This window comes from Ornithorhynchus anatinus, chromosome X1 (assembly GCF_004115215.2).
Source record: "Ornithorhynchus anatinus isolate Pmale09 chromosome X1, mOrnAna1.pri.v4, whole genome shotgun sequence".
Classification (NCBI taxonomy): domain Eukaryota; kingdom Metazoa; phylum Chordata; class Mammalia; order Monotremata; family Ornithorhynchidae; genus Ornithorhynchus; species Ornithorhynchus anatinus.
This window is the reverse complement of record NC_041749.1, coordinates 99,743,465-99,771,050: the sequence shown is the minus strand read 5'-3', so window position 1 is coordinate 99,771,050 and position 27,586 is coordinate 99,743,465. Positions and strand designations below refer to the sequence as shown.

Sequence of the window (27,586 nt, the reverse complement as noted above, 5' to 3'; positions counted from 1 at the left end):
GTCTGGGACTGCAGTTCCATCCATGGAAGAAGCTATCTGGAGATTTCCTGGCCTCAAAGTACATCTCGGTAGGGCAGCTCTTGGCTCTCCCAACCTAAGGAACAAGCTCTAAAAGTGATGGAGTGTCACGGCCAAAGCGATCCTGGGCTATGTTACCCACCACCAAACTAAGGGCTTTTAATAATAATAATTGTCAATGAATGTCAATCAGTCAATCATATTTATTGAGTACTTACTGTGTGCAGAGCACTGTACTAAGCACTTGGGAGATTACAATATAACAATTAAACACATTCTCTGCCAACCATGAGTTTAGACTAGAGGGATATTTGTTAAACATTTACTATGGGCTCAGAATTGAGACAGATACAATACAATCCGTTCAGACACAGTCCCTGTCCCACAGTATAAGGGGAGAGAGGACAGGTATTTAACCCCCATTTTACAGATGAGGAAACTGAGGCACAGAAATGTAAAGGACTTGTACGAGGTCACCCAACAAGAAAATGGCAGAACAAGGATTAGAACCCAGACATCCTGACTCACAGCTCTGTGCTCTTTCCACTAGGCCATGCTGCTTCTTTAAAGAAAGTATGAGGCTATACATATTTTCAGAGCAATATTGAAGAGGGCAAATATTTCCATTCCCATTAAAGGGAGGAGAGAATCCTGCAGAGTTGGAACAACATTGCAAAAATCTTCAAAACACACTATCCACCACTGAAGATGAAGCCCAGATAAACATAACAATGTGCGAAGTCATGGCCTTCATTCCACTGTCACAACTCCTTGTAAAAAAATGGAGGAAAAGGAGTTTACAGTCTCATCCACATAATTAAATTGTGTGCTGAATTATTTATTCAGAAAGAAATTGGATATCTAGGAGGGCAATTACCCACTGCTCCTCCAGGCAACTTCCATGCTGCTATCAAAGACAGACTTGGGCAGAATCTATCATTGCTTTGACCCCATAGCCTATTTCCGATGTTCTTATGAACTGTTGAACAAAACAACTGTGCTCTTAATGTGTTAATTGGGAGGGTAGGAAGTAAAGGTATGTGGTTGACAAAGAGCCAAAATCATTATCAACATCATCATCATCATCATAATTCAATGAGTACATTCTCATTCTCTGTGCAGAGCTCTGTAATAGGTGCTGGGGAGAATGCAAAGAAGTAGAAGACACAGTCTCTATCCCCAAGGAGTAGGCAGGAGAAGCAGCGTGGCTTAGTGGAAAAAACACGGGCTTGGGAGTCAGAGGTCATGAGTTCTAATCCCGGCTCTACCACTTGTCAGCTGTGTGACTTTGGGCAAGTCATTTAACTTCTCCATGTCTCAGTTACCTTATCTGTAAAATGGAGAGTAAGATTGTGAGCCACACTTGGGATAACCTGATAAACTTGTATCTCTCCCAGTGCTTAGAACAGTGCTTGGCACATAGTAAGTGCTTAACAAATACCATTAGTATTATTATTAATCTAATAGGGGTGCAATGCAGACAGAAAATATAGCAGTTAGGACACAAACACTGTAGTTAGGAGTGGAAGGGAGAGTGGTGTTTCATTCCCCTTACAAGCCTGGAGAAGTTTCAATAATTTTTGAAGTCTGATAAATTGCAAGCAAGTAGGAGCGAAAGCAGAAAGAATTCTTTTCTCCTGCAGCCTTTCAAATCTGCCAGACCACAACCCTACCCATCTTCAAAGTCCTACTGGAATCCCACATCCACCAGGAAACCTTCCCCAGTAAATTTTTCTTTTCTCTAGGTCATATCCCACCCACCACTACCTCAGCACTTAAGTACCACCTACACACCTGTGTACTCATAACCACTGTAGCACTTCCATATATATTTATTACTGAAGCACACATTCATTCATTGAAGCAGCATGGCCTAGTGGATAGAGCACTGACCTGGGAACCAGAAAGACCGGGTTCTAATCCCAGCTCTGCCCAGATCTTGGGCAGGTCTCTTAACTTCTCTGGACCTCAGATACCTCAGCTGTAAAATGGGGATTAAGACTGTGAGCCCCATGCGGGACGGGAACTGTGTCCAATCCGATTTGCTTGTATCCACCCCAGTGCTTAGTACAGTGCCTGTGCTTAACAAATGCCATAATTATTATCATTTTTATTCCCTTATTCATCTTTCCATCCTCTTTTTTCTTCTATCTGTAAATCATTTTGTGTCTGTCACCTCCACCAGTTAGGAGAGCTTTTGAGGGTATGGATAATGTCTTACAACCTAGCTGTACTCTCCCAAATGTTTAGTACAGTGTTCTGTGTACTGTAGATGCCTAATAAATAATGCAGTTGATTTAAAAAGGATTCAAAAAATGAATGAATATACACATAAATGCTGAAGATTACTAGTGGGATTACCTGATCAAGAAATACCTCTTGGGAGAGGTGGCTTGGGCAAGTCAATTAACTTCTCGGTGCCTCAGTTACCTCATCTGTAAAATGGGGATTAACTGTGAGCCTCACGTGGGACAACCTGATTACCCTGTATCTACCCCAGTGCTTAGAACAGTGCTCTGCACATAGTAATCGCTTAACAAATACCAACATTATTATTATTATGAAAGTTTTGAAGCGGAGGAAGGAAATGATTTAGCAAATTTGAGGCAGGATATGGGAGTTGTTTGCTGGGGAAGAGATGTTGTTAATTTTCCTTTTCCAGGAGAGGTGTGCCTCTTTCCATACCAATTACATAATTATGAATTTCTGCAGTATTTGGGAAAGAATTCTGCTCAATCATTGTAATCGATATATGCCAGACTCTATCACCTTTTAAAGTCATTTTCCTTCCGACTGCAGATAGGTGTTTTGGTTTTATTTATTTTCTCTACCTTTTCCTTCAGTCCACTAGGTAACATATTCCATAATAGGTTCTTTCCACTTTGCATAGTTTCTGAGCTGTGTTGGGCAAAATTTCTTCCATTCCTCCTTTTGCTAGAGCTCCGGCCCTGTTTTGAAAACCACAGTACTGAGCAAAAAGCTGTCAGATTTCCCAGAGTCAGGTGGACTTTATGACCAGACATTAGAACACTTGCCCAGAATCAGACTGGGCCCCAGTCTTAATGGCCTGAGTATACCATGAAGCCTTCCTACTTTATGGATGGTGATTCTCCTGTCTGGCAAATTCTCCAAAGATAGGTCATTGAAGAGGTGGCTTTAGAAGGTGATTATTTCCTTTCTCAAATAAGAAAAGGATTTAAAGTGAAGAGGGGATGGGACAGGGTAGGGGGAGGCCCTGCCTGGTTTATCATGGAGATTTGGGGGCAAGCAGGAGAAGCGCTTCCAGGAAGGTTCTTCTATAGGGGCCCCAGAGTGAGACACCCCCCACCCTCCATGGAAAACCCCTCTTTATCACGAATGTTCCTGGAACTGGAAGTTTTTCATTTATTGTGGGAGTAGATTAGCAAACTGCAAACCTACTGTGTGCCCCATATTTGTTCACCCTACTTTGGATACTACTGCTTGGTTGATCTGAATGTTGAGCTAACTGGGAAATGTACAAGCCTTTCTTCCAGGGCTCCAGTTAGTGGTAGGAGAGGGACTCCCCACTCTACACAGCAACTCAGTTCAAAGCAGACCAGTTAAGAGTCTCTCTAGGTGTTCAGACCAGGTACACAATAGGGTCCACAGATGAAAGGCTTCTAGGACACCTTTGTTGTTCAGATTCTTCCAACTGAACACTGATTCAGGATCAGTCCCTCCCACCCCCTCCTCTGGTTCTACTAGGCAGGATCTGCTGGGTGGGCAAATCTGCCTGTTTAGTCCTCTTCATCACTGATGTAATCCCCTATGGTTTTAAATGCAGGAAGGTGGGTTTGGTGTGCACTCAACACCCAACTATAGCCTGCTTCTCTTGGCAGCAAGCACTCTGTTTCCTAGGTCTCGTAATGACCAGTCCCATAGGAATGGGAAGGGAGCAGACTGGTCACAATCACTGTAGTTTAGGGTGGAAGGGAGAGTGATGTTTTATTCCCCTTACAAGCCTGGAGAAATTTCCATACATTTCGAAGTAGGAGCAAAAGCAAAAAGTATTCTTTTCTCCTGCAGCTTTTCTCTGGCTTCTCTGTAAAGCCCTGTAGAATTTTTTTTCTTTGTCGGGAGCTGGGCAGTTGGGGATAGGGGAAGCAAAAATATAGCAGCTAACGAGTGGGAAGGAAAGCAGAAAATATTTTTTTTCCCCTTCTACCCTGGGCTCTTTCCACTATGCTATGCTGGTTCAGAAGGAAATAGTTGTCTTGTAAAGCCACCTCCAAAATGATCAATCTTGGAATTTGCCAAACATGATCATCACTGTCCATAAAATTATATTGGCTTCATGGTGCCCAAATATACCCACAGACACACATATCACCAGATAGGATTGAGTGGTTCCCTAATAGATCATTGCCCAGTAACGGTATCTGTCAGCTGTAATAGAAATAGGAAAAATAAGACACATTATGTGGTCATAAAGAGACTAAAAGAAGACTACATAGCAGCAGTGCTCCAGAAAGCGATGCCTTCTTGCCCTTCCAATCAGGCAAATCTCAGGAAGCCAAAATCACCTGTGTTGCAGACAGCATTTCACAGAAAATTGGTGGATGGGCACCGGAAGGATAGACCAAGATTTTGCCACATGAAGCCAAAAATTAAGCCCCCGTCACAGTCAAGTAGAAAAAGCATGGGCCTTAAACCTGGTGTGGGCAGGGCTTGTCTCCATTACTGAATTGTACTTTCCAAGTGCTTAGTGTGGTGCTCTGTACACAGTAAATGCTCAATAAATATGATTGAATGAATTGGAGTCAGGGGACCTGGAAATCAGGAGACCTGCATTCTAATCCCTGCTCTGCCTCCAACTTGCTCCGAGATGTTGGACACATCACTTAAATTCTTTGGACCTGTTTCCTCATCTGTAAAATGGATTTTTTCTCCCTCCCCCTTGGACCATGAGCCCCATGTGGCTCAGGAACTGTGTTGGATCTGGTTATCATCTACCTTCCCCGGTACTTTGAACAGTGCTTGACATGTAGTAAGCTTCATATATACAATAATACTAATAATCTGCCCCATCTTTTAATACAGTGCTTTCTTGGCACATTACTAAATGATACTTATTATTATTCATCCTATGATTCAATTCAAAGGAAATAAATGAGTTTAGGCCATTCAGAAGTACATGAGGGAGTCTTATCTTACATTAGTATTTATTTTTTCCACAGGCGACGGTGTCCTTCATGGCCCTATCTTTGTCCAGGAGCCTTATGACATCACTTACTCTTTGAATGGGAAGAATTCCAAAGTTATCCTCAATTGCACAGCTAATGGATACCCATCACCATATTACAGGTGAGAACCTGCATCCAGTCACAGTGTTTATGGAAACGTTTGCTGGAATTTGATAACATTAAAAAGCCACCTTCAGATATTTTAGGTAAACAACTCTGAACTGAGTGAGCCAATTTGCAATATATTTACAATATACAATATTTGTCAGTTCATAGTGAAGTAAGGCATATCTGAAATAAATAGTTCACTTTCCTCCCTCAAGCTTCAATCCAAATGTTAAGTGTACAAAAATGTATGTTCATTTCTGAAGGAACGTATGAATTTTAAGCAAGAGAGTGTTTAATAATGATCAATGAATGTAGAGATAAGCCTCATTATCACCAAGCATTTAGTGTGTTTTCATATGCTAGGCAAGAAAAAAAATCTCCACAGCATTTTCTCAGGCTCAATATTAAAACAAATTCCTAAAGCTCTGACTGGATTTACTTCCGCTACCCAGAGCCAAGCCGCAAACCCATCCAATTTTGCATGTATTTAATAAGTGTGAATTTATCCTTCTGTGGTCCCTTTTGGGTTGTGACTTAGCCTGGTTGCATATTAACCAAACATCAGCTGAATATTAGTGCTGAGAACACCAGTCCTAGCATATAAATGGAAAAAAAAAGAAGCTATCTGATTTTCTGTGGAGACTTTAGAATAAAACAGACAAAAGTTGCAAAAGAGTAATTCCAGTTAGTCATGAAACAATACTCATTTGAAGATGTAAACAAAAAGATCAATCTTATTGACTGCTTAGCTCCAGCTTAATTGTTACCACTACCTCCTACTCAAGTCCAGCTCTCTCACTAGTCATGCTAAATTATTGAGTTTTCCCTTTGTCATTATGGCCAGAGCACCTCACCCCAGATACGCAGTGGCAATCCTTCCAGTCAAACAAAGCCCTTTTGCAAACAAATTGATTAATAGTAAAATGAAAACTACAGTAGGATTGAAGGGGGTACGATAAGAACATCAAAAGTCACTTTCTTCCTTCTTAAATTAAGGATGTTAAAACTCTTCATTTAGCTACTAACAATTAATTTCTACCATTATTTGAAAGAAAATGCCTAACCAACGGAAAGGTGTTATTAGAGGGCTGATTTCTTTCTGTTTTGGAAAGTCTGAGTTCCACCTTAATTTTAAAACTATTTTAAAGGCAAAAATCTTTAGAAAATTCGATTGGTTTGTCTGTTTCATTCCATCCCCAAATCAACCAGAGAGTTAATGATCATGTAATAGTTTAGTCTGGGATTATCTAAACAGGCTGCCTACCTACCCCCTATTCACTTCCTACTCATTGTATAAAATACAAACCTTACTTTTAATGGTAGAATATCAGAAGAATGAGATTGTAGATCTAATGAATAATTGAAAGGGCATAAAAATCTGTTTTTGTACCTCATAAATCAGCACTGAGTCATTTTCTCCTGTCCAGAGTGAAATAACATACCACAGAGCCAGAGCTACAGGAGGGAGAGCAGATATATTTTAATCTTCTCTTGAACTAGGTTCATACATATCTGTGAGCATTCAGTGTCATTTCTGTTGACCGTGTGATTTTCAATCCTGTTTTTCCTCCACATTCTCAAATCCACCTCTTCTTGTCCATAAAAATGGCTCACTATCCTGTTCTAGATGCTTACCTGTATCCTGGCTAGGCAACTCTATGCATCTCTGAGCCTTCAGCCTCTCCCCTCTTCAGTCCATTCTCATTTTTCCAAAAATCATTCTACTCATGTCAGAAGCCTCCAATGGCTACCCACTTTTCACCACATCAAGCAGAAACTCCTTTTTTTTCCTGCCTAGGTTTTAATGCTATTTGTTAAGTGCTTACTGTGTGCCAAGGACTGTACTACAAGCCAGGGCAGGTACAAACTAATCAGGTTGGACACAGTCTGTGTCCCACATGGGGCTCAAAGTCTTAATCCCCATTTTACCAATGAGGTAACTGAGGCACAGATAAGTTAAGTGAGTTGCCCAAGGTCACACAGTGATGGAGCTGGTATTAGAACCCAGGTCCTTCTGATTCCCAGGCCTGCGTTCTATTCATTAAAACATGCTTCTGCTGGACCTGATTCCTGACCATTGGTTTAAGGCACTCCATCAGCTCTCTATCTCTGTCTTTAACTTATTCTATCGCTCTCCTTCCACTATATCTCATTTCACACCGACATTTTATTCACAGCCATCCTCTTGACTTGAACTCTCTCTCCCTTCAAATCTTCCAGACCAAAGCTTACCCCATCTTCAAACCTCTCCTGAATTCCCACCTTCTTCAGGAGGCATCCTGGGATTCATTCTCTTCTGCTCACATTCTCCCAACTGTCACCTAAGCAATCACAGTTAATCACCTAAGCAGCATGGCTTAGGGGATAGAACACAGGCCTGGGAGTCAGAAGGACCTAGGTTCTAATCTTCACTCCACCATTTGTCTGCTGTGTGATCTTAGGCACATCACTTAACTTCTCTGGGCCTCAGTTACCTCATCTGTAGACTGGGGATTGAGATTTTGAGCCCCATGTGGGACAGGGACTGGGTCCAACCTCATTAGCTTGTATCTAACCCAGTGCTTAGAACAGGGCTTAACACCTAGTAAGTGCTTAACAAATACCTTAATTATTATTATTACTAATTGATTTACTCACTGTACTATAAGATTCTTGTGAACAGTGATTGTGTCTCCCAACTCTACTGTAACATATTCTGCAAAGTGCACACAGTAAATATCATGGATTGATGTTGTTTAAACATTTATACAGTCATCTATCCATCTTTCCAGTGTTTCCATCTTTCCAGTGTTTCTATCAGTAATTTCTTCCATCTCTGTCCCCCATATTATTATTAATAATAATAATAATAAGGATATTTGTTAAGCACTTACTATGTGCCAAGCACTGTTCTAAGTGCTGGGGTAGATACAAGTTAATCAGGTTGTCCCACGTGGGGCTCACAGACTTAATCCCCATTTTACAGATGAGGTAACTGAGGCACAGAGAAGTTCAGTGACTTGCCCAAAGTCACACAGTTGATAAGTGGCAAGGCCTGAATTAGAACTCATGACCTCCAACTCTGAAGCCCGTGCTCTTTCCACTAAGCTACGCTAACTTCTGGAGGACAAGGACGCTATGATTTACCACTATTGTTCTTTCTCAAATGCTTAGTACAGTGTATGTCCTAGTGGAAAGAGCATGAGCCTGGAAGTCAGAGGACCTGGTTTCTAGCCTCGGCTCTGCCAGTTGTTTGCTGTGTGACCACGGACAAGTCACTTAACTTCTCTATGCTTCTGTTCTCCCTCCAACTTAGACAGTGAGCCCCATGCGGGACAGGGACTGTGTCCAACCTCATTAACTTGTATCTACCCCAGTGCTTAGAATAGTGTTTGACACATAGTAAGTGCTTAAAAAAATACCATGAAACCATAAAACAACAAGCAGGTGTTTGATAAAAATTATTGATTGATTCAAAGAAATCCTCACACGTACTGCAGAGCCTCTGGATCCACCTCTAGATGCACATACTTAGAAGCAGGAAACCCCAAACGGCTGACTTTAGGGGTGGGTGAAAAGAGATGCCAGATCATGATTTGAATACCCCACAATTTCCTGGAACACTTTACCACATTTGGCAGAACCAAATGTGGCGATTCCCCCTTCCCTTTTTAATGGCATTTGTTTAGTGCTTACTATGTGCCAAGCACTGTTCTAAGCACTGGAGTAGATATAGGTTTATCAGGTTGGACACAGTCCCTGTCCCACCAAATGAGGCTCACAGTCTAAGGAAGCCTAAGGAGTTCTCCCTTCATCTCTTGGCTAGAGCACTTCTTTACTCAATTGTTGGACTGAGACAGCGTGGCTCAGTGGAAAGAGCACGGGCTTGGGAGTCAGAGGTCATGAGTTCGAATCCCGGCTCTGCCACTTGTCAGCTGCGTGACTGTGGGCAAGTCACTTCACTTCTCTGTGCCTCAGTTCCCTCATCTGTAAAATGAGGATTGACTGTGAGCCTCACGTGGGACAACCTGATTACTCTGTATCTACCCCAGCGCTTAGAACAGTGCTTGGCATATAGTAAGCGCTTAACAAATTCCAACATTATTAGATAAGAGGAGAACCAGGAGAGGACAGAGTCAGGGAAGCCGAGGTTTGATAACGTTTACTGGAAGCAGAGTGGCTCGCTGGAAAGAGCACGGGCTTTGGAGTCAGAGGTCATGGGTTCAAACCCCTGCTCTGCCACTTGCCAGCTGTGTGACTTTGGGCAAGTCACTTAACTTCTCGGTGCCTCAGTTCCCTCATCTGTAAAATGGGGATTAAGACTGTGAGCCCCACGTGGGACAACCTGATTCCCCTGTGTCTACCCCAGCGCTTAGAACAGTGCTCGGCACATAGTAAGCGCTTAACAAATACCAACATTATTATTATTATTATTACTGAGCCCCGAGTCAGGATCAAAAGCTGAAACCAAATCTTTTGAACTTTTAGTGATGCACAAATTTTTAAGGACAACTCCCTAGCATACACTTTGTGCTAATGTGTGGATCAAATAGCAAGAATAATGCTGAAATGCATAGTTCAATGAGATTCACAGAGAGAGAAATGCTAACTAAGGTGACACTACTATACTGTGTACTACTAGAAGGCAGAAATTAACAGCTGGGGATTGTGTTTTCTAACCTCGATTTGGAGTGTGGGGTGGGGAGGGGGAGCATGATATGAAATACTGGAAGGGCTGTTTGAACCTGTGTGACCCCCCACCCCACTCCCTGACCAAATCCCCAAATCCCCATCTTCCACCCCTTCTTCCACACAGAGATTTGTGTCAATAAATGAGATTGGGATAGCACTGTACTCTGGTCTGGGAGGTAAGCGGTTAATGTCTGACTGGAGCAGCTAGCAAGTAGAGAGAGGTGGGTTGGTAGGAGATGCCTGGGAAAATATGCTCCTTGTCTTGGGAACAAGGAGCAGGATTTGTGTGAAGAAAAAACAATGCCAGAGAAGTTCCTCAAAAATATGTCTTTGGTTTGTGCTGGGATGAGTAAACTACAGTGGTACCATCCTTAACCTCCTTTACCTGCTGTTTAAGACAGACCTTGACTCTCTCCAGTTGGAGGTATTCTCCTTCCTGACCACTACATTTTTGGGTGGCTTTAACTGATGGGGAAAAACTGCATGCCCCCAAGATTGCCACATAGGCATAAGTGGATGATGATTACCCTGGGTAAATAACTTTCAGTCAAGGGACAAAGGTGGAGGACATTTCATCTCCAATAGATCCTTAGAATTGATAGCAGATAAAGGAGAAAAGAAAGAGTCTTTTCATTTCCATGATTCAAACAAGAAGGTGCATCACATTTTCATGTACCTTTAATGAATTTTCCTCTCCCCACCCATAAACATTTTCTTCCTCCTCTCTCGCCCCGCTCCAGTCTATTCTTCACTCCGCTGCCCGGCTCATCTTCCTGCAGAAACGATCTGGGCATGTCACTCCCCTTCTTAAACAACTCCAGTGGTTGCCTATCAACCTCCACTCCAAGCAAAAACTCCTCACTCTAGGCTTCAAGGCTCTACATCACCTTGCCCCTTCCTACCTCTCCTCCCTTCTCTCTTTCCACCGTCCACCCCACACGCTCCGCTCCTCTGCTGCCCACCTCCTCACCATCCCTTGGTCTTGCCTATCCCGCCATCGACCCCTGGGCCACGTCCTCCCACGGTCCTGGAACGCCCTCCCTCCTCACCTCCGTCAAACTGATTCTCTTCCCCTCTTCAAAACCCTACTTAAAACTCACCTCCTCCAAGAGGCCTTCCCAGACTGAGCTCCTCTTCTCCCTCTACTCCCTCTACCACCCCCCCTTCACCTCTCCGCAGCTAAACCTTCTTTTCCCCCTTTTCCCTCTGCTCCCCCCCCCCCTCCCATCCCCTCAGCACTGTACTCGTCCTCTCAACTGTATATATTTTTATTACCCTATTTATTTTGTTAATGAAATGTACATCGCCTTGATTCTATTTAGTTGCCATTGTTTTTACGAGATGTTCTTCCCCTTGACTCTATTTATTGCCATTGCTCTCGTCTGTCCGTCTCCCCCGATCAGACTGTAAGCCCGTCAAACGGCAGGGACTGTCTCTATCTGTTGCCGACTTGTTCATTCCAAGTGCTTAGTACAGTGCTCTGCACATAGTAAGCGTTCAATAAATACTATTGAATGAATGAATGAATGAATGAATGCCCTTTATGGTACAGATTGACTTTTCCTCAAAGACACACACACCTTTTTTTTTTAAAGTCAAATTTCTATACTTAAAGATCAAGAATAAATATCTGTACAATTATTTAACAGTGTGACTAGGGCCCAATAAAAAGACAGTTCTAAAAATTGGTTTGTTGTTTAAGATAGAGCTAAACACAAAACTGAGAGAACATCTATTTAAAATTTCTTCTTAATCTTGATAGGTGAGTTGTTGAAAAGATTTTTGGAGAACATTGAGTTTCCAGGATTAATCATTTTCTCGGGGAGCAGTTAAGCCTTGTCTGGATGGGCCAGTTCCATGTTTTGATCAGGATTTTCCTGTAGAACTCCATTTTTGACTCAGGCATCCTGACGCAAACCTAACATTGTGTCACTCTAAAGTTGATAATGGTTAGAAAGTGCTGGTAGGGCTGATATTTTTGGAAGTCCCCAGGACCATGAGTCATGCCTTTGAACCATTCCTGTGTACTTTGTCATTAGGATGTTCTCTTGTTTGACAAATGCCATTTGGGCAATTTCCAGCTCTCAGCCCAATCTTGCATCCCACTGGCACTCCAGAGTCTGGACAAGCTGAGAGTAGGATGAGGACTGCATCTTGGATTGTCACCACAACCCTGACCCTCAGATGTGCATTCAAAAAGATGTAGTTTCATTCATTCATTCATTCATTCATTCAGTAGTATTTATTGAGCGCTTACTATGTGCAGAGCACTGTACTAAGAGCTTGGAATGAACAAGTCGCCAACAGATAGAGACAGTCCCTGACATTTGACGGGCTTACAGTCTAATCGGGGGAGACGGACAGACGAGAACAATGGCAATAAATAGAGTCAAGGGGAAGAACATCTCATAAAAACAATGGCAACTAAATAGAATCAAGGCGATGTACATTTCATTAACAAAATAAATAGGGTAATAAAAATATATACAGTTGAGCAGACGAGTACAGTGCTGAGGGGATGGGAAGGGAGGGGGGGGGAGCAGAGGGAAAAGGGGGAAAAGAAGGTTTAGCTGCGGAGAGGTGAAGGGGGGGTGGTAGAGGGAGTAAAGGGAGAAGAGGAGCTCAGTCTGGGAAGGCCTCTTGGAGGAGGTGAGTTTTAAGTAGGGTTTTGAAGAGGGGAAGAATCAGTTTGGCGGAGGTGAGGAGGGAGGGCGTTCCAGGACCACGGGAGGACGTGGCCCAGGGGTCGACGGCGGGATAGGCGAGACCAAGGGACGGTGAGGAGGTGGGCGGCAGAGGAGCGGAGCGTGCGGGGTGGGCGGTAGAAAGAGAGAAGGGAGGAGAGGTAGGAAGGGGCAAGGTGATGGAGAGCCTTGAGGCCTAGAGTGAGGAGTTTTTGTTTGGAGCGGAGGTCGATAGGCAACCACTGGAGTTGTTTAAGAAGGGGAGTGACATGCCCAGATCGTTTCTGCAGGAAGATGAGCCGGGCAGCGGAGTGAAGAATAGACTGGAGCGGGGCGAGAGAGGAGGAAGCGATGTCAGAGAGAAGGCTGACACAGTAGTCTAGCCACTACTAGTAGTCTAGTTTCCCCAAATATAGCCATTGTCCTGACCTTCATTTAATGTTTTCCAGCCCTCATGTACTAAATTGGAAAAAAAAAATGTACTTTCCTCCTAATGTTACCTGGAAACAGTCAGATAATTGGTTGTGCTTTTTAGATTACAAGTGGGTTCCATTAACCTTTGAACTTGCCATTACATTTACCCTATGAATCATGATCCATGCATCATATTTTGTTCTTAATAATACAAACTAGAGGAACTCAGACTGTTTGTACACTACTGAAGTGAAGCTGAGGACTTGGTGTCCATCATGTTGCCAACTAGTCTATACATGCCAATGGTGGTGGGCTTAGGTCTAATCAAAATCAAATCCATTAGACCAAAATCCTCAAGAGATGCCATCAGCCACTTATTCCCACCCCTTTCCACAGCTGGAAATTTAGAAAGCATAGCTAGTCACTTTTCCCAGATGTTCGTGGCATCCAACTCATTTTACAGTTTTTCATCCTATAAATGTAGACCTATGAATCTAATTCAGGATTCCAGAAAGTTGTTCACATGCTTGTTGCCCCAGTGGCAACAAGCAGGGATATGTCAGCTCCTTGAACCCAGGGATCAAATCTACTAATTCTCTGTACTCTATCAAGTGCTTAGTACTGTGCTCTGTACAAACTAAGCACTCAGTGAATACCACTGATTGTTTGATTGGATGAATGGGAAGAGAGCTCTGTGGAAACCACCAGCACCATAATAAATTCCTTTTCTCAGGGTCTCGGCCCCAAAGTTTTGGGGACTGGACTGAAGCTCACCCATGGCTGTTAGTGAGAGGGAGACTCCATCATCCGATGTAACCAAATGAGTAGGCCCCTTTCTTTGGTGTGGCCTGTTGAATGGTTTATCATAGTTTGGAGGGTCACCCTGATCAAGCAACCCATTCATTGCCCTGAGCCTCCAAGAATGAAAATAAGCACATAAGCAGAGGAGAAATCATTCAGGCTAGCAGACTGACCACTAGATATGAATAATTGGTGTTTGGGTTATTGTGAGACATGTCAGTCAAGAGGTCTGGCTTTAATCATAAAACACTTCAATCCATGAGGCCACACTAGGATTAATATGACTTTAATAGGAATGGTTTGAAATAATCTTTTAAGCCTTATTTCATACCTGATATTAGAAAATATTATTAGCTATTTGGTGCTATCATTAACTGTGTGTATGACAATCACACGAAATCATTAATACTCATTAGTCCTTCATTGATTCAATTAGGACCCAGCCCACACCAGGAGTTGAACCCCTGATCTCTGCACACAGTTTAATAATCATTGTACCATAGTGATTGGAATGATTATGGGGATCCTGTGAAAAATTCATTTGCTGCAGCTAAGCCAACAACTTTGTATTTGTGTTGAAAAACAATTATAGAGCTTAATTAGGACCATGTAATGATGACAGCAGTTATTTCAGTGATTGATTTCAAAATTAAAGAGAGCTGGCAAATGAAATATCAGTATATCCTTTGCTTTGAAAACTAAAGGGAGAATCAGGGTCCAAAATCGTGCACTTTAAGCAAATTATGAACTAGTGTATTGCCCTCTAGTGCAGAATTTGCTTGCTTCCTAACAACGGCTTTGGGACAAGGCTGCAATCTCAATCATGCTTTTCTTGATAAATATAGAAAATGAATAGAGACATGAGAATTTTAGCAGCTAAATTGGTAATAACTGCAGCTAAGCTAAATGTGACGGTTTTACTGATGCTTTTTTAAGCAACTTGCAAATATGTTGGACTGGTTCAAGCTAAATTACTTAGAGCTTCAGGAATGTTCAGAGCTAGCCATTAATTTGATATTTGATCAATCACTTTTCCCCTTTAAAAGGGCATACATTCATCTAAGTCTATGTTCCTTGTCTTCCATTGAACATATTTGTCAAGCTTCCCCAGTATGTTGTTACGAGATGTTACTGAACCATTCGATGACATTCAGAATAATTTTGCAAAATGTTTTCTCTCTCCTTCAAATGCTTCTCACTACCAAATTACCAGGAGAAGGCTACTATTTTGGGTGGCCACTGTTAATTTCGTGATTGAATTTCAACTCTGAATTCAAGTTAAAGAGTTTTTTTCTCAACATATATGTGTGTGTTGTTTTATCAGGCTGTATAGTTTATAAAGGTGAGCTTGGTTTTCTGAAGGAGTTTAATTTCTAAAACTAATCATTCCTCCTATAAAATAAATAAGCCTGTGTATGGCACTTCAGTAAGTTAATTCACTTATTAGAGGAGGGTTGAGGTGACTAATGGTTAAGACATAAGACTTTTCACTTCCTACAATAAAGCCTGTAGAGCTGTATTTGTTTTATTTGAAGTATAATTTTAGTTTGACATTTCTAAGTACCTCCAAAATATTATCAACATGATTAATTTTCCAAGTAACAGACTAACAGAGATAAATCATCTTCTAAAACAGCCAGGTTATTATTGTTGCTTTATCAGTCTGAAACTGGAATTATAAAATCTTTGCTTTCTTCCTGCCATTTACAGTGAACTCTTTTCATATTTCTATCTCAAAATCATTTTTGACATTCTATTTTGTAATATCAATTGTATGGGTTCAGGTTCAATATATGTTATTTTTAAAGTAACTGCAGGAAAAGGTATAAAGGAGTAACAATTTCAAGTATAACTTTTCCCCTATATGAACCCTTCAGAATGTAAGGACATCCAAAATATCATAGTGAATAAAACCAATGGTCAGTTTGGTGGTTTGTGTCCTATAGAAGGAACCAAGAAGATGATGGTTGCATTCCTTTTCATTCATTTTCATGGGACTGTGTCATTTAACATTCCCAAATTTTCTCTTGAAGAATCTGTCTTATGTTTATCTTTTTTGCATTCCTGAACTGCCTGATACCTAGATTTTTACCCTTTACCATCCCTAACATTCCCTCTAATAGTCTATCTTGGAACTAATGTCCATGAAATTATCTAAACCCTTTGGGAAGCTATTCATCTTTTTTGCTTATGATATTTTTCTTTGTTAATGAACTCCATATGCTTTGTGAATAAAGTGTTTTCTTTTGTGGGCTTTGAACCTATCACCTTTAAGGTTTAGGAAGTTCTCCCCTTTGTCCTCGTGGTGTGGGATTTGGTGTACAGCAATTTGGTGTTCGTCTTATTCGTACCCTCCTTGATTTTGCAAACTTCAAACTCTGCCTACATTGTAATTCTTCACCTAGTTTTTGAAAGTTGTATAAGCAATGAGTGTTTCTCAAAAAAAAGTTATTAATAGCATTAACCTCTTCTTCTTTAAAACAATCGATGAATGCTATTTATCCAGAGCTTATGTGGGCACAGCACTGAAGTAAGCACCTGGGAGAATATAAGACAATAGAGTTGGTAGACATGATCCCTGCCTTCAGGGAGCATACATTTTCATTAACGATAACATTAACATCTTCTTTCAACAAGTTTGTATGACTGGGACATATTTGACCACACTTTTATTGTTGCAGGAAATATGAAAGTACACTGCTTGAAGCAAGTATGAATCGAATCAATAAATTATAAGTGTAATTTGATTTTTTTTCCCCTCCAAGGTGGAAGCAAAATGGCACAGATATCGATTTTACCATGAGTTATCACTTCAGGTTGGTTGGAGGCAGCCTGGTCATCAGTAACCCACATAAAAATCAGGACTTTGGAACATATCGGTGTTTGGCTACAAATTCGTTTGGAACAATTCTCAGCCGGAAGGCGAAGCTTCGATTTGCATGTAAGTTTGAACAAAAAAGTGCTCATTCTATATCTCTTCATGAAATGATTTCCACTTAATAGGCCACCTGGATTTCAGTCAGCTTACTCAATTACATGCTCAAAAGGAAAAATAATTATGCCAGGTGAATAATTAAGAATGTCGATTTCATTTCTTTTTTCAGTGTTCCTTTGAATTGCATTCCCCTTTAATAGGCTCTTCTTTTTCCATCTTGATTAATGTTTCTTTGTAGGTATTAATTCTGAGCCTTCTGCCCCTAAGGGTTTTTCGATGTTCAGGGGTTATGGAGAAAGAAATCTTCTTGCTACGCCCTCCCTCATTTTCCAATATAGGAAGGCTAAGGCTGCTTCCAGGAGAGACTTCTCCCCAGACAGCAAATGTGCGATCTCCCTCCCCCTCCTGCGTCCCTCTCCCCACCCCTACCCATCTTCATCTTCTACATATTTGCATTGTGCTAGGGTTGAGTGTGGGGGGCATGCATTAGCTCCACGGAAGTCAGCACTGGCTTGAGAAAAGTACTGTACAGCTTTTACAGGGGAGAGAACCGGGCTCAGTGTTATCGCCCATTTAACTGCTTAACCTGACTGATTGACTACTAGCTACTGAAAATAAAGAGAGAAATAAAGAAATAAAGAAAATAGAATGCAATTGTGTTTAGCCTTTTTTGGCTAAGAGGAGAAACCTGATTGAGAAGTCTTCTCTTTTAGAAAAAACAATGATGTATCCTCCAGCTAGATGGTAGAGGGAAATAAAATTGTTGCAAAATGCAGGCTCTACATTTATTGTAATGATGTCCAGCGGCGACCCATAAATGTCATCCGAATAATTACCTCTGTGACATTTTGGCACATTAACAAATGCACAATAAATATACTACCTTTTGCATACTGGATATGTTGTTGCAGATGGCTGAAATGTTTCCAGCTAGATCTGTGTGAAAGGCTAGTTTGGCTGTAGTTATGGATGTTGATTTGAACGAGTGGAAAATGTATTTTGGTCTCCCACCCATCTTTCCGATTTTCATGGGGTGATTTAATTTCACTGGCATTCTCAAAAGGGATTTCTTGGGGAGCCACCCCTTTGGGGACCTAATATGAAAGTCTGCACTGTCTTTTACTATGAAAATGCAATTGTTTTCAAACCTCATTAATAAAACATCTGTCGAAAGCCAACCTTATGCAGCTATTTCAGACATCAGTAAATGTATTAATTATTCATCTTGTTCTATTTCTCATAGCAAATCTCATGTCACAAAGGTTATATAAAGGAGACATTAGAGGTTGTATTGGTTCATACACTTTTTCTTGATGCAAAGTTCACTACATTTTCTGATGTGTGTGCTGAATTTCTTCCTTCTTGCCCTGGTTTTTTGTGACCCGAAAGCAATAGGCTGTCTTTCATGACCATTGCTTTTAGCACTGGTAAAGGCATCGCCTGAATTCATTTCTGCTAACTGGAATAAAAAAGAGAAAGGAAAATACTCCAGTGATCGGTAAGATATGTCAAATAGGCTAAATTTGGAATTATGAAAATCAAAGATAATTGCAGTACTTGATTCTCTGCATTTCAACTAATGTTATCACTTGGAAAAACAACAGGAAGCAAAATCCTGATCATAATGTTTCATGCGAAGGAGACACCATTTCACATACCTTAATGAATTTTCCATATGGATATTTAGTCTGAGTCTCTCCAGGGCACATTCCCTGGAGAGGCAGACACAAGCACAACCTGCACCTCTTCCCAGAACTTGAAGTAAAATGACCATATTTTCCAGAACTCAAGGCAAATCAGTGGACAGGAAGGGGAAAGGAGGTAAGGAAGCAAGGCAGTAAGAGAGAGCAAGAAAGAGAGAGAGAGAGAGAGAAAAAGAGAGACTGAGAAAGAAATAGAAAGAGAGAAAGAGGCTGAAAAAGAGAGAGAGAGGGAGAGAGGGAGAGAGAGAGGCAGGCTGAGAAATCAGGTAGGCACAGAGACACTTGGCCAGGATGGCAAATACTTACAGACCTAGACACACACAATCAAGCATACACACTCTTGCACAGTTACACAAAGTTAACTATTCAGCAGGACTATGATCTCTCTGACCTACAGCAGTCAGTTGTTGTTCCTGTAATTATTTAGCACCTATTGTCTGGATGACTCAGCTCTGCTCCTCCATACTGGGTCACTGCATTGGACTTCTGAGTGATGCTGACATGGTGGTGGGCTCACCATCTCTGCAGGGGCAGTAGTAAGGACACCAACAACAATCTAGCCTAGAGAAGTGGAGTGACAGAGGCAGCAGTAGAGGGGGATCAGCAGCAGCACCCAGCCCCACGACTTAGGGGCAGCCACTGTATTATGCAGCCCCCTTGCTGCCACTGTATGGCCTCCCTGTCACGTGCTGCTCTAGCTTTCGCTGTTATTTCCGTTAGCTGGGGAGCAGCCTAAACTTGCAATGGAAATAATGGTGTGAGAGGAAGTCACATCTGCAGGGTGTATGGTAGCAGGAGAGGGTTCTCCTTACCTGTGGCTGACACTGATCTTCCATGCCCGGTCGCTCCTCTCTGCCCCTCCGTATTGGGCTGACTGCCTGCTTTTCAGGAGCGGCATGAAGGTCAAAAATTCAAGATCATGCCACCCAACTTGGGACTCGTCTCCCCTGTGAAGCACCTTGTAGCCAGGCAAAATGTCACTTTGTTTTGTACTTTCTAATTACTGAGAATAGTACATTGTACCAAGTGGGTGCTCAATAAAAATTATCATTACTGCTACTACTTCTACTCCTCTGGTCACCTATCTTATGATAAGGAACAGATCTATAATAATAATAATAATGTTGGTATTTGTTAAGCGCTTACTATGTGCCAAGCACTGTTCTAAGCGCTGGGGTAGTTACAAGGTAATCAGGTTGTCCCACAAAGGGCTCACAGTCTTCATCCCCATTTTACAGATGAGGGAACTGAGGGACAGAGAAGTTAAGTGACTTGCCCAAGGTCACATAGCTGACAAGTGGCGGAGTCAGAATTAGAACCCATGACCTCTGACTCAAGCCCGTGCTCTTTCCACTGAGCCACCTTGCTTCTCATCTGATCTGAGTCTTTGCTTGGTAGTAGTATCTATGACAACTAGAATATCTTAGACTTGCTGTAGGGTCAGGAACTCTGTATCCAGCCCATCTCCCCTAGAATCTTCAAAGACATTTACTGTTGGGTCCTCATAGGCATAGGGCTGTGTACTCTGTGTACTTGATTGATTGATTGGCATGGCTGTCAGCCACCCTAGGCATGAACCTTCTCCAGATCCACCCTCAAATGGCATTTTTGCCACCAGGGAGCTATATCCAGACAGTACACATGCATCACACAAGCCCAGCAAGGAAATGGGGTGTTTTCCTCCCATATTTTAAACCTATTTAAACCTTCCTGCAGAAAAGCTGCAATTCAGGGAAAAAAGTGGTTGGTTAAACTTTCCAGATTCGCTGCACTTGTCTTGGTCCCCTTTAAGGACTGATATCCCCTACAGTAATTATGCACCCAGCTGTAATTTATTTTAATGTCTGTCTCCTCCTCTAGACTCCCGGCTCTGCCACTTGACAGCTGTGTGACTATGGGCAAGTCACTTAACTTCTCTGTGCCTCAGTTCCCTCATCTGTAAAATGGGGATGAAGACTGTGAGCCCTCGTGGGACAACCTGATTACCTTGTATCTACCCCAGTGCTTAGAACAGTGCTCTGCACATAGTAAGCGCTTAACAAATACCAAATTAGACTGTAAACTCCTTGTGGGCAGGAAACCTATCAACTCTGTTGTATTATACTCTCCCAACTGCTTATGGTACAGTGCTGTACAGATAGTAAAAGCTCAATAAATAGCATTGATTGGCTGCTTATACTGTTCACATGATTCAAATAATTGCTTAGGAGAAGCAGAGTGGCTTAGTGGAAAGAGCGTGGGCTTGGGAGTCAGAGGTCATGGGTTCTAATCCTGGCTCTGCTGCTTGTCAGCTGTGTAACCTTGGGCAAGTCACTTAACTTCTCTGTGCCTCAGTTACCTCATCTGTTAAATGGGGATGAAGACTGTGAGCCCTACGTAGGATGACCTGATTACCTTGTATCTACCCCAGCGCTTAGAACAGTGTTTAGCACATAGTAAGTGCTTAACAAATGCCAACATTATTATTAATTCTAAACAATGGTGGTATTAGCTTTGCTGAAAGGAACGTCTCCAAGGTCTCACTGTGGTTATGCAGCAAGAACTGCCCCGGACATTGACAACCATCCACAGTTTAAATTAATTAAAATATTTTCTCAAGTTTATGCCCCAAATCATAAACAGGGAAGCATTTACAATGATTTGGAGAAGAGAGACTACATGGTGATGGAATAATTCACATATACTAACGCGGACACCAATGGAGGACTGAACTGAGTTGTTCTGGGCATTCAGAATGCCCCCAAACTTCCACTTCCATTCCAAATATCTATGTCTGAACCAGGAGAATGGCTGATGGGAGCAAGGGAAGGGGGAAGTTAGGAAAAGGAAGAGGGGTACCTGGAGGGGTGGTGAATGAGAAGGAGATATGTCACACGCGCAAGCTTCTTAGGTGCCCTGAATATCAAAACTCTAACATTACACTCATTCATCAGGGCTTAGATCCCATTCCCCTTAGCATCTACACCTTTCCTCCCTTGGACTGATTTTCCCTCAGAAAAAGCTCCTTGAGAGCAAGGACGATGCATGTCTTTAGCTTGTATTGTATTCTTTCAAGCATTTAGGACAGTCCTCCATTGATTGATTGATTCTGACTATCATGGCTTTACTTCTCCCAGAAGTGGAATTTACCTCTTAAACTTATGATTTCAGTCATCAGAGGCTGAATCTTGCTTCATATTTATGTTGTACCCTTGTATCTCAGTAGGAGTCAATCCTCCCTGTAACCCTCCTACAAATGCAATACGTGTAGGAAAATTATGTTACTAAGAAAGCTATCAAATTAAATTCTTGAATTAGATTCTAACTCAAGTCTCCCTTTCTCCTCTTCAGTGACTCAGCGGGTGTCTAATCATTTAGGACTCCTCCTGTTATCAATGTGGCATTCTGGAGTGATAAACCTGCTTTGACTTTTAGAATTACTTGTAGCTGTTTTGCATTTCTTTTATCTGTCAAGGAGGTTAGTGGTAAAGGTTGGCTGTAGACTTTTAACTTTCATATGCACGTTAATGAATTGTTTTGCACTTGTTTGATAGAACTCTGCACTTGTCATTGATATTTAAAATGCCATCTTCATGCAAATCTAGATGGGTGCTTGGAATAAAACCCAAGATTTCAGTTGGGGCTGTTTTGGGAAGCACACTTCATAAAGATGTTAGTTGAAGGTGGAATTTGTTGAGAATTGAAGTTTTAACAAATGCCTCTCTATTATACATCATCCCAGTGATGATTGTTAAACGATGACCCACAGAACTTCCAAAAGTGCATTTAAATGACTAGGGCATGAAGAGTTGAAGAGGCTAGAAAGAAAGATGCCAAAAAGTGATACTGAAGGAGAAGATGGTAAGTTTCTTGAGGGTAAGAATCATGGATGTTTCGGGTGTAGTCTCCCAGGCATTTGTTTAGTAGAGTGTTCTCCACTTAGTAGGTGCCCAGTACATAACATTGATTGATTACATTTTTAACTAATCAGGAAAGGGCTTGTATGAGAACTGTCTTAGGGAAGCCTCTGAAAGCAGTGGAGAGATCTGGTCATGGAGAGCTGAGATGAGCCCAGTAGAACTTATTGATTCTTCTGTCTCACTACTTCCTCAAACTAATAATAATACTTGTGGTAATTGTTAAGCATTTGTTCATTCAATTGTGTTTACTGAGTGCTTACTGTGTGCAGAGCACTGTACTAAGTGCTTGGGAGAGTGCAATACAGCAATAAACTGACATATTCCCTGCCCACAAGGAGCTTACCTTCTAGGAGCTGGGAGACAAACATCAATACAAATAAATCAATTACAGATATGTACATAAGTGCTGTGGGGCTGGGAAGAGGGAAGAGAAAAGGGAGCAAGTCAGGGCAATGCAGAAGGAAGTGGGAGATGAGGAGAGGTGGGACTTAGTGTGGGAAGGCCTCATGGACCAAGCAGTGTACTAAGCGCTGGGGTAGATAGATCATCAGATGGGCACAGTCCCTGGCCCAGCCAGGGCTCACAGTCTAAGTAAAAGAGAGAACAGGTATTGAATCCCCATTTTACAGATGAGAAAACTGAGGCCCAGAGAAGTTTAAATGATTTGCCTGAGGTCACTTGACTCCTGGGTCTATGTTTCCTTTCTTTAGGACATGCTCCTCCTCTCTAACTGCTTCTCCTCATTATTCCTGATGTTCTGTTGCCACTCCCACTGCCACTAACCCTGTTATGATTCCCATTTCTACCACTGCCATCAGAGTTGGTTCTACCTCCCCTTCCACCATTATAATCTATGTGGAAATCCTTGCCAAGAAGAGCATCTCTTCTTCTGTTTGCTCCCCTCCAGACTGGACTGCCTACTGTAGCGGGCTCCCAAGCATTCACTGCATGGTCACACCATTGGAGACTGTACCTTCCCATCAAATAATAATACTTTTAGCGTTTGTTAAATACTTACTAGGTGCTAAGTGCTGGTGTAGCTGCAAGATAGTCCTATCAGACACAGTCCAGGTTGTACATGAGGCTCACAATCTAAGAGAGAGGAGAGCAAGTAGCTCCTTCCCGTTCCATAGATAAGGGAACTGTGATACAGAGAGGTTAATGACTTGCCCAAATTCACAATGAAGCCTCAGGGCAGTGACAGAGCTGGAACTAGACTCCATCTTTTTTGACTCCAGACCCTATTTTCGTTCCATTTGGCCAAGCTGCTTCCTCTGTAACTTTATGTTACTTATTCTGCATTCCCAGTTTGCCTATCACCCCTTCAGTTCTTCACACAGACACTTTTTGGCTATTCTTCTCTCATCTATTCTCACGTTTCCTACCTATAAGTATTATGATACTTGGTAAGTGATCACTTTGTGCCAAACACTGTGATAAATGCAAGATTATCAGTTTAGAAATACTGCCTGTCCCAGATGGGGTTATCAATCTATCTTTTTCCCCATTTTACAGATGAGAAAACTGGAGCACAGGGAAGTCAAGTGATTTGTCCAAGGTCACACAGCAAACCACTGGGAAAGCTGAGACAAGAACACATCTCCAGACTCCCTGTCCCATGTTCTTTCTACTAGGCTATGCTGCTTTCCTAAATCTAAAATGTCATTCTGGATCTGCCTCCCCACAATTCAAAAACCCACACGGGTTGCCCACTCCTCTTTCCATTAAGTAGAAACCTCTGAGCTCTAACTTTTAAGACAATCAGCACTCTCCTAACTGCTGAACTGCTTTCATCTCCTACTCCACCCCAGCTCATACTCTTCATTCCTCTCAAGCTAGCCTATTCACTGTTCCTCATTCTCATTTCTCCCACCACCAACCCATTGCTCCCACCCGCCCTCCTGCCTCAAATTTCCTTCCCCTTCATATGACAGATCACTATTCTTCCCATCTTCAAAGCTCTTCTGAAATTGCACCCCTTCCAAAAAAGCCTTCCTTGATTAATTTATAATCTCTTCTCCCATGGTCTTATGGTATTTGTTAAGCACTTACTGTACACCGGGCACTCTGCTAAGTGCTGGGGTAAATACAACTAATTTGGTTGGACACAGTCTGTGTCACAGTCTTAATCCCTACTTTACAGATGAGGTAACTGGGGCACAGAGAAGTGAAATGACTTGCCCATGGTCACACAGCAGATAAGTGGCAGAGTCAGGATTAGAGTCCAGGTCCTTCTGACTCACCGGATTGCCTTCTATCCACTAGGCTGTGCTGTTTCATTATTACCTCAACTGCCACTTCAAAACTAACATGGCACTCAAGTCCTTAAGTACCCAAACCTCTCACTTTGGCATTTAAGCACATATTTTTTTTTACAATGTGTTAATCTCTCCTGTCATTTGAGTGTCTACCTCCTTCCCTGGATTGTAAATAATAATGTTGGTATTTGTTAAGCGCTTAGTATGTGCCGAGCACTGTTCTAAGCGCTGGGGTAGATACAGGCTAATCAGGTTGTCCCACATGAGGCTCACAGTCAATCCCCATTTTACAGATGAGGGAACTGAGGCACAGAGAAGTTAAGTGACTTGCCCACAGTCACACAGCTGACAAGTGGCAGAGCAGGGATACGAACCCATGACCTCTGACTCCAAAGCCCAGGCTCTCTCCACTGAGCCACGCTGCTTCCCAAAACTCCCGGAAGGCAGGAGATCATGTCTCCTAATTCTGCTGTAGTCTCCCATGAGCTTAGTATAGTGCTTTGCACAAAGTAAATCCTCAATAAATACCTCTGATTGACTGATTGATTAAATCTATGCTGCCATGCACACTGCCTTAATCCCTGCTGAGCTAGCTGTATTGTAGGATCTCACTGTTGGTAGTCTCTTCCAGCTATTTGAAGTTGAGGATGCTTTACCATAGCCAGGACCCCTGTGTGCAGACATATAACCAATGGGGAAGAGAGAATATTGGCCAGCAGTGTATTCAATAGCTCCACTTTCTTTTCTGCTTCTGTTAGGACACTGTAGTGGATAAAGGCTTGTCTTTGAAAAATACACGAGATATTTACTGAGCTTCTATTTAGTCCAGTGCTCTGTTTGAAGTTCTTGTGAAAGTACAACGGAAGCAACTCTATGTGATTTCGAGTTGCTATGTAACTATATCAATATCTTCCATGGAGGATTTCTAGTCTGAAGAATTTCAAGTAGAACTGTTTAAAAAAATTAAAACAAAATCAGGACTTTTTCCATTAAAATAAATGAAATAGCACTGCAATAGAAAAAAAAGACCCTGTGACTACATTTCTTTAGAATTGTTAACATACTTAAGAGATCCAAATTTTATTAAGTAATTCTGATGACATGGTGATAAAGTGCATTTAAACCTGAGAGAAAATTAAGACCAAGGAGAAGGAGACCATAAATATAGCACTTAGAAGTGCACTGTTGAACTTGTAAAATCTTTGATAATTATGAAGTATGTATTAAGTGGGGCACGCATATTTAATTATGAATGAAAATACTAAATATCTTTGAACTTTTGAACTAGTCAAAAATCTAAGTATAGTGTAAATCCTTAAACTGACTTGAAAAACTCTTAAAAGCAATGATGGAAAGATCGATAAATCGGGCATTGGCATTTCCTCATCTGGGAGTCACTCCTATCAATATTGTAAAGCATTTAATGTTGGGAATTTGTCTTAATGAATCCCTATCAGTACACTCAATTATTATCTTATATCAAGTTTAAAAGTTTATATTTTCATTTTCAAATATCACCCTGGTTCTAAAGAAGTTGAATGTTAGCATGGTTTAATAAAGAAGCAGCATGGCTCAGTGGAAAGAGCATGGACTTGGGAGCCAGAGGTCATGTGTTCAAATCCTGGCTCTGCCACCTGTCAGCTGTGTGACTGTGGGCAAGTCACTTAACTTCTCTGTGTCTCAGTTACCTCATCTGTAAAATGGGGATTAAGACTGTGAGCCTCACGTGGGACAACCTGATTACCCTGTATCTATCCCAGCGCTTAGAACAGTGCTCTGCCCATAGAAAGCGCTTAACAAATACCATTATTATTATTAAATTCATTCAAGCCTATATATTTGAACTTGTTAAATTCCCTTTATTTTAATTTTAAATCAATAGGTGAAAGGGCTGTAAATGACTGTTTCTCTCCTTCCTTTCTGCATTGTATTTGAACTGTAAAATGCATGTATTTCCAAAATTCAGGCTTTTCCTACTTCAGTGGATGAAACCAATTCTGCATGAAATGGGATCTAAATTCAGATGTGCATTTGTCAGATTTTGCATATTGCTGTCCTTGTGAGTTTCATAGTCAGGCAGGGCAAGAACTGATCCATCCTATTAACATCCCAAACCTACGCGAGTGCCATTTCCTGATGGGAAAACTGGGCATTTTCCTAGATCCCACTGCCCTTCAGACAACCTTCTACTACCAGAAAAAAGAGACCCATCCAGGTTGTCAAGATATCATTTCCCTCCCTCCACATTTCACTAAGCTACTAGTCCAATTTAAAATAGCCCTGTGTCAGGCAGGAAGGAAAGGGATCATATGATCTCTGGGAAGAATGAGAAGAGGGAGGATGGGTGGCTCTCACTTCCACTACCTTGGGCCAACTCAGCCTTACCCTGTTGCCTCACAGTAATGGAAAGAGGCCCTGCCTGGGGCATATGCATCAGTGCAACAAGAACCATCTTTCCCCCAAACCCAATGAGTAAAGGATTGTCAACAATTAGTGCTATTTATTGAGCACTCAATGTGTGAAGAGCACTACACTAACCACTTGGGAGAGTACAGTATAACAGAGTAGGTAGACATGTTCCCTGCCCACAGTGAGCTAACAGTCTAGAGGGAATAATTCTTGTATTTCATTCATTCATTCATTCAATAGTATTTATTGAGCGCTTACTATGTGCAGAGCACTGTACTAAGCGCTTGGGATGAACAAGTCAGCAACAGATAGAGACAGTCCCTGCCGTTTGACGGGCTTACAGTCTAATCGGGGGAGACGGACAGACAAGAACAATGGCACTAAACAGCGTCAAGGGGAAGAACATCTCGTAAAAACAATGGCAACTAAATAGAATCAAGGCGATGTACAATTCATTAACAAAATAAATAGGGTAACGAAAA

General features: G+C 41.8%; 1 protein-coding gene across 1 annotated transcript in view; it reads left to right on the top strand.

The window, feature by feature from the left end:
• The window catches only part of CNTN6 (contactin 6), a 361,761-nt gene that overhangs the window by 129,194 nt on the left and 204,981 nt on the right, over positions 1 to 27,586 (top strand). The window contains exons 3-4 of the mRNA XM_029049898.2: positions 5,217 to 5,343; positions 16,666 to 16,841. Of these exons, the coding sequence (XP_028905731.1) occupies positions 5,217 to 5,343; positions 16,666 to 16,841 (303 nt within the window). The remainder of the gene's footprint in view (positions 1 to 5,216; positions 5,344 to 16,665; positions 16,842 to 27,586) is intronic.